At 48.4% G+C, this 7,941-nt stretch overlaps 1 protein-coding gene across 2 annotated transcripts in view; it reads left to right on the top strand.

Moving 5' to 3' along the window:
* Positions 1 to 6,096: 6,096 nt before the first annotated feature.
* The window catches only part of SRGAP1 (SLIT-ROBO Rho GTPase activating protein 1), a 262,335-nt gene continuing 260,490 nt past the window's right edge, over positions 6,097 to 7,941 (top strand). For both annotated transcript variants that reach the window (XM_081082308.1, XM_081082307.1), the window contains exon 1: positions 6,097 to 6,914. In XM_081082308.1, the coding sequence (XP_080938434.1) occupies positions 6,848 to 6,914 (67 nt within the window). In that variant the 5' untranslated portion in view covers positions 6,097 to 6,847. The remainder of the gene's footprint in view (positions 6,915 to 7,941) is intronic.

Genomic DNA, 7,941 nt, shown 5'->3' with positions numbered 1-7,941 from the left:
ATTAACATTTCTTGATGTACCTATTGATTACCTGGCAAATCACACTGGACTAATCCAACTTAGGAGTGAGTAGGATTTGCTTAGATTTGGGCAGGGTTCAATTGAGCCTTCACTGGGATGTTCAGAAGAAGGTTTTTAATTGTTGAATATTGTTTATAGCAATCGTAGAGTGTGATGTTCTACCATTTTGTTAAATCCTCTGACATTGCCATCTCTTATGTTGAAAATGGTCATCAATGTCCGATAGTTTGACTTAATATAACCAAGTCTAAGCTCATACCACTCACCTCACAACAGCCAGTAAGTCGAGCGACAAGGTGTTGGGACAAGGAAAGTGACTTTATTTGGAAAGCCAAGAAGATGGGAGCCCTAGTAGTGTCTCAAGCCCATCTTAAGGAAGTACAAATGCAGGCTTCTTTTATGCCGAGGGAAGGGGAAAACAGAAGGGGCAATAGGTGATTAATGACCCAAGACATGTGGGCCCCAGCAGGGGTCCGAGGCAGACTGTGAAACTTCTTTGTTCTTAGCCTATTGTCTCTAGTCCATGTGAACCTGGTCATGAGGTTCCTGCAAATCTTTGATAAACAAAGATTTTTGTACTTACTTCCTTTATCTCCTTGGGAGAGGCACTTTCTGGTAAGGGGCTATTTTTGTAAAACTCAAGCTGCAAGCAGAATTCCTCTAATGATTAGCATGTCTATATCCAAGACTAAGCAGAAGCCATTAACCCAAAGGCCATGGGAATAGAGCAGGCTTGAACAAGATGGAGTCAGAGAGGCTGAAAATCACTCTGTTACATTAATAGATAATAAATATTTGTTGATTAGAACTGAATAGACCATAGAAATTATTCTATAAAAGATTTGAGGCAGTGTATAGGAAACGCAGACACAGTAAACTAATAAATTAACAAACTCATTAAGACCAAAGAAATTCTCAATTAACATAGGAGGTTTACACAAGGAGATAAATAAGACAGATAAACACACTATAAGGTCCTTCAAGATTGCAAGGGTTTTGCTATAAACTTGGAAGTTAACTTGCTGCACAATGGCAATGACACGAACATTTATTTAGCACTTATTATGTATGCAGCTTGGTGACTAAGTGCTTGATACGCACTTTGCATTGAATTTATACCACAAACCTCAAACCCATCTGGGTAATTATTATCTCCATTTTACAGATTAAAAGGTTAATGAAAGGGCAAGGACTATGCCCTCCATCTTACCCTGGGTCCTCCATTTTTGGGCAGAGCCATGTGCTCGGCGGGGCTTCTTCCCCAGAAGAAGCCTCTGCTAGCCACACCCAGGATTTCTCTGGACTAACCAATGATAATCAAGGGACGTGCACGCCATCACTATGACCACATTCTGTGTAATGAGACACCGACTCGCGCCTGGCCAATCAGCGGGGCCCACAGTCCCCTCTCCTGCCCTCACTCCACCCCCCTATAAAACCCACAGTCCCATCAGGCTTTGCTCTCTCTCTGCCACTGGGCTTACCGTTGCATCGGTGAGTGTGGTCGGGGAGCTGAACTAGTTCGAAATGAAGGACTCTTTGCTTTTGCATCGGACTCGCTGGCTCCCTGGTGGGCTCTTGGGAATCTTGAAATCTGGGCATAACAGTTAAAACAAAATTTTTATTATCTTGGAAGAGAAAACAGTTCAGTTTCTTAGAGCTACATTAAATTGGAAAAAAAAAATGTTGACAGTGTCAACATTGTTTGGGTAAACACAGCAAATCTTTTGTAAGGATATGCTTTTGGTACCCTTGGCCTCGGGCAAAGATTCTGACCAAGAAGAATCACATAGGGACTCCCCCTCACCCCAAATTCAGACCCTATGGGTCCTTGCTCCTCAAAGTGAGGTCTTTAGGACAGTATTATCAGCAGGGCTTAGGTTATAGAAATGCAGTCTCTCAAGGCCTCACTGCAGAAGGCACCAGAACCTTATTTACCAAGACTCCCAGGTGACTTGTGTGTACATTAAAGTTGAGAAGTGTGGCTTTAAGTGTAGAGGAGGTCCCACGTGTCTGAATTCCAAACAGACTCCCCAGGTGCCCTAGGACATAATAACAAAATGCAATCCAACTGCTCACAGTTGGAGAAGCCAAGCAAGGGGTTGCAGTGATTCTCAACCTTGGCTGCACATTAGAATCACCTGGGAATCTTTTTAAAATCCTGATTTCTGGGCCTCATCCTCCGGAAATTGTGTTTCTTTGTTATGGGGTGGGGCCACAACATTAGTAACAAAGAAACAGAATTTCCGGAAGATGAGGCCCAGAAATCAGGATTTTAAAAAAGATTCCCAGGTGATTCTAATGTGCAGCCAAGGTTGAGAACCACTGGGTTAAGGAGTCAAGGCAATAGAAGACGTGTATGCACAACGGTTGCTCTATCCACTGAGCCAAACCAGCTAGGGCTGTATTGAACTTTTCTAAAAAATGATTTAAATTATTTAGCACTGGGCCAAAGTGAAACTGCAGTAAGACGCATAGTTTATTTTGTGGCTGCAAGCACTCCTACCTACTCCAGGGTATCTGGTCAGATGGTATAGTAATTTCTATTTCTGGAAATTTGGGGTGGTCCAGAAAGAAAAATACTAGTTGACAGGTGGATTAATATGTAGCAGGGATCCCACTGTCAGGCCCTGCAAATTTCTCACAACATGCCCCTTAAAAAGTAAGAGTGTGGCCAGGTGGTAAGCTTTAGGGGGTAAAGTGCAAATAGCCATCCCACCTTTATAACTAAGAAAACAGCAACCACAAGGGGGAGCAAAGTCACAGAGTTAAAATCACAGTTGTCTGTCTCCCAAAGTTGGGTCACCTGGGATCTCTGGATTTTAAGTCAAAGGCATTCTCCATATCCAGCTTTGTGAGGCAAAGTGAACTCTTAAATACGGGACAGATAAGGAGAACCTCACAAAGAGAAAACTGTGAAGAATAATTGACTTGTCCCACTAGCTGGTTTGGCTCAGTGGATAGAGCATTGGCCTGCGGACTGAAGGGTCCTGGGTTCGATTCTGGTCAAGGGCCCATGCCCAGGTTGCCGGCTCGATGCCCGGTAGGGGGTATGCAGGAGGCAGCCGATCAATGAGCAGGAGGCAGCCGATCAATGATTCTCTCTCATCATTGACGCTTCTATCTCTCTCTCCCTCTCCCTTCCTCTCTGAAATCAATAAAAATATATTTTAAAAAAAGAATAATTGACTTGTCAATCAGATTGAATGGCTGGATCAGAAGAGCTTCACCAAGGGAAAACCACGAATCAGTCACACACATCTCACTGCAGATGAATTGGTTTCACATGCATCATAGGAAGCAGAGTGGAAAATTAGGAAAACCGACTTTGGAGGCAATCTGCTATGGGCTGGAATTCTGGCCTCGGCAGGCCTTCCCACATTTACTGAAATTTCCAGATTCTCATCTGCAAAATCAGAACAATGCTGTCTATCTTGAAGGTTTGCAAAATGCTCTGTTTGGTGGATGGGACTCAATCCTCAGCAACAATACAATGGTGGCTTACTAATACTGACATTAACATTCAAGAAAATTTATTGACTGTTTATTGGATACCATGATGAAATCAAAGATAATTAAGATACTGTACCTAAATTATTATTATTAATTTTTCATCCTCACCCAAGGGTATGCTTTTATTTATTTTATTTTTATTTACAGTATTTATTTTTATTGATTTTAGAGAAAGAGGAAGGGACAGAGTGAGAGAGAGGGAGGGAGAGAGAAACACTGATGTGAGAGAAATACATCAAGGCAACTATATGTGCCCTATCTGGGGTTCGGACTTGCAACTTAAGTATTTGACTGGTAATTGAGCCTACAACCTTCCAGTTCATGGGACGACGCTCCAACCAACTGAGCCACACTGGCCAGGGCTTGTCCTTGGGTTTTAAATAGCTTTCTTTCAAAGACTAAAACTGAGATAATAATAAATTGCACTTCTCAGGTGTAAATATAAAGTAAATTGCATCCCAGCTGGTGTAGCTAAGTGGTTGAGCATCAACCTATGAACCAAGAGGGTCATGGTTTGATTCTGGGTCAGGGCACTTGCCCAGGTTTCAGGCTCGATCCCCAGTGTGGGGCGCGCAGGAGGCAGATGATCAATGATTGTCTCTCATCATTGATATTTCTATCCCTCTCTTCCTCTCTGAAATCAATAAAAATATATTTAAATAAATAAATTCCAGTAACACCATGGATGGCTGATATGAATCACTTTTAGACTTGACTACATAATCGCAAAGCAAGATGCTTGCCTCTGGTCTCTTTCTCCCCATGGCCAACCTATCTTTCTGCACTGCCAACAGTTATCTTTATAAAACATGTATGTGATCATGACACTTCTCTACTTAAAAGGCTCCCTGCTGTCTGCAGCACTGTGTCCAAGAGCTAAGCACAGGAGGCCTCTCCCAGCTGGCCGGGGCCTTCCTCCCAGCCTCTGCTTTGGATATTCTGGCTCTTCACCCTCAGCTCTTACACAAGACAGTTCCACATGAAATTAGGGCAGTCAGGGTTCCATAGTTAATCTCCTATGTGCAAAGTGGGGGGAAAAAACAACTTAAGTTTTTAATATTTTCCCTTACATTATAGCCTGTTATAAAGTAAAAAGATTTGCTTAAAAACACCTTTTTAGCCCTAGCCGGTTTGACTTAGTGGATAGAGCATCGGCCTGTGGACTGAAGGGTCCCCGTTCCATTCTGGTCAAGGGCATGTACCCGGCTTGTGGGCTGGATCCCCAGTAGGGGGCGTGTGGGAGGCAGCTGATCAATAATTCCAATCATTGATGTTTCTCTTTCACCCTCTCCTTTCCTCTCTGAAATCAATAAAAATAATTTTAAAAAACATTTTTTAAAGCTGTATAATTAAGAATAACGTGATGATCGATTGAAACATGCATGTATATGAATATTTTTCAGCTCTCAGGGATCTGGTATTTTAGTGGAGGACATCTTGTAACTCCATTTGCAATTGTCTGGGTATGATCACCCCCCTTTCCCCCCCAATGCAACCCATAAACTCTCTGGGTTGACCAAACTACTCACTATTCATCCATTAAATCCAGTTCAAATACCATTTCTCCTGAAAGCCTTTCTTCCCAAATTTCCTTTCTCCTTCCTCAGGGCTCCCAAAGCCAGGAGGAGTATTTCTCTCTTACAGCGTATTGTGCCGCCTGTAATTATTTATTTATACCACAATAGATGGGAGATCCTTTAGGGCAGGGTCTGAACCACTGAGTCCCTCGCTCTTAGCTCGGCGTTTGGCCTGCAGGAAGAACTTGAAAGTGTATCTCTGGATACATGAATGAATGATTGAAGCCTAAAATTCCCTACTCTTCAGATTTTGCAGGAAAAACATTTTATATATACTTCTGTCAAAAAGGTAGTGACCTCCTAAGTGCGACCTACTCCCACTCCCGCCTTTACCACCGTCCTAGCTCCCCGAGCTACTGCGAGGATGGGAGAATATTGTGTTGAGATGGGGTATTTTCTCCGCTTCGCTTGAGGAGCTTCGCCTTCGTCTGATTTTTTAAAGCCACGTCGTTCACAATTCAGTCTCATTTTCCTACTGGGGTCCAACATCTGGGAATCACATCCTTTCTGTCATGGGGACATCCAACTCTGGATTTCCGCCATGGGGTCTGAAAAGAGCCCCCTCCAGGTCTCCCACCCTCGGCCAAAGAAGAGTCCCAGGTTGGGGAGAGGTTTCCCAGCGTCTGGGACAGCGATCCCGGCCGCGCCAACCAAGCGCAGGGAGGCGCGAGGCCGGGGCGGGGCTGCGCTTGGCCACGGGAGGCATCCATCTTCCCAGACCGACCCGGCCTTCCCCCGACCCGGCGGGGCGGGGACGGAGGTTGGCAGGGGCCACCGCGCCGTCCCCTCCCACGAGCCGGCCCCATCTCTCCGGTCGCCGCCCGCAGCTCACTCGCCGGGAGCCGAGAGCCGAGAGCCGGGAGCCGCGGGCCGCGGGCGCGCCGGCAACTTCGCGGCCACTGGGGGCGCGGCTCCGCCCGGGCGAGTGCGAGTGTGGCCGGCGGCCTCCGGGGGGCAGCAGCGGAACGCGAGACGGGGAGACAGCGGCAGCGCCGGCGCCCGGTGGCTAAGAAGGCAGGAGGCCCCTCGTGGAGCCGGCTCTGGAGACCTGAACTCCGGCGGGACTGCGCCCAGGACGCGTTGGAGCGGCGCCCAGCCGCCCTCCCGTCTTCCGCGGACCGGCTGTAGGATTGCGATCCTCTGCCCCGGTGGCGGCGGCAGCCTTCGCCGACGGAAGCGCGGCGGGCGCGGCAGCAGCATCCCCACCCGGCGGGACCCTGAGCGCGGAGCCGGCGGCTGGAGCAGGAAGGGAGGTTGGCTGCGCCCGCGGTGCGCACGTTCTCCGGCGCCCGCCCTCCCCCGCGGGCCCTGCCCCGAGCGCCCGGTGCGGTTTCTAACAATGGTGCGGAGCGCCGCCGCGCACCCCGCGTCCGCCCAGCGGTCGTAGAGGAAGTGGCCGGGCTCCGGGTGGGGTGGGCAGGGAGACGCCCCCCGCCACTCGCTCGCTGGAGTTCGTCTGCGCGCCTGGGCTCTCCGGCCCCCAGCCCCGGGCACCCTGCGGATCACCGACGGCTGCTCGACCCGGGAGCATGGTGCCGGCGCCCGGGCTAATCTAGTGCTCGGCTCGCTCCCTTTTTCCGCCTCTCCCGCCTCTCCTTTACCGCCTGCCGGGCTGTGCTGCCTCTGGGTTCCCGGCGTGTGGGAGCTCAACTCCCCGCCTCTCCAAGGGGACTGGTTTGTGACCACCTAACCTAACCGAACTTGCCCATCGAAAGCAAACCCACAACAGCTGGATAATGTCCACTCCGAGCAGATTCAAAAAGGACAAAGAGATCATAGCCGAGTATGAAAGTCAAGTCAAAGGTAAGGATGGGAGCGGCCGCCTCGCTCCTTTTGTGTGCTTTCTTGTCATTGTGCTCTCGGGGAGTTGCATTTCTAACTTGGGGTCTGCGTCGGAGGGAGGTTGCGAGGGACACTTCGAGCGCCTGGCCGAGCCACCCGGGGCTTCGTCGTACAAGACAATCCCAGTCCCAATCCGAGTCCCGTCAAACCCCCGGGAGCTGGGAGCCCGGTGGTTTTCCCTGGCTGCCAGCGCGCACCTCCTAAAGGGCTTTAACTTAACCACCGCCTTCCACTGGGCAACTTCCATGGGCGGCAGGCAGCACCAGCAGTCCCTGCCCAGTTCTCCCCGGCATCATGATCCCCATTATTCTTTTAAAATGAAGCCATTGTCACACCACAATTTTTTTTTTTTATAGGAGTCATTTTCTTGAAGTCAGGACACCAAGCGGTCTAGAGCTTCATTGGGTGCAGGCAATTTTGACACTGACCCTGTTCACTCTTCATGTATTAGGGCGAGGCCCCCTTTATAAAACAACTCCCCGAAGCCTGGCAGTTCAGCCAAGCAAGGACCCACTAGTAGATCCGACTCCTCCTTTCCAGAGGGCCAGAATCCTCACTGCCATCTTTCACCCGCACACGGGAGTAGGAATATTGCTTTATCATTTGCTGGAAGCCACTTGCATGTGAAATGAAGATTTGAATATTTCAGCAGTTGACACTTACATTGTCAACTAATGAAGGAACCTACTTAAGGTTGACTGAACATTTTTACGTGCTTTTGTGGTTTGAGAGAGAGATATTTTCTCTCTAGAACAAGTATTTTGTGTTGCCGTTGAAGTGTTTCATAAACATAGATGTTTATCCCCCCGCACCCCCCCCCCCCACGCCTCTTTTGTGGTCTCTCAGAGTAGCTTTCTCTATTGAGACAATGGATGGAGTGTGGAGGTACCTACTGCTCTTTGGAATATTCAATGCAAAGTTCATTAAAATTGCTCTGAAGACACCTGTGTTTGTACAGCTACGGTCTTAGGAAAGGCGTTCCTGTACT

The sequence above is a fragment of the Myotis nattereri genome, assembly GCF_964212035.1.
Source record: "Myotis nattereri genome assembly, chromosome: 2".
Taxonomy (NCBI): Eukaryota; Metazoa; Chordata; class Mammalia; order Chiroptera; family Vespertilionidae; genus Myotis; species Myotis nattereri.
Note: the sequence above shows the minus strand (reverse complement) of the source record. Positions and strands in the feature narration are given on the sequence as shown.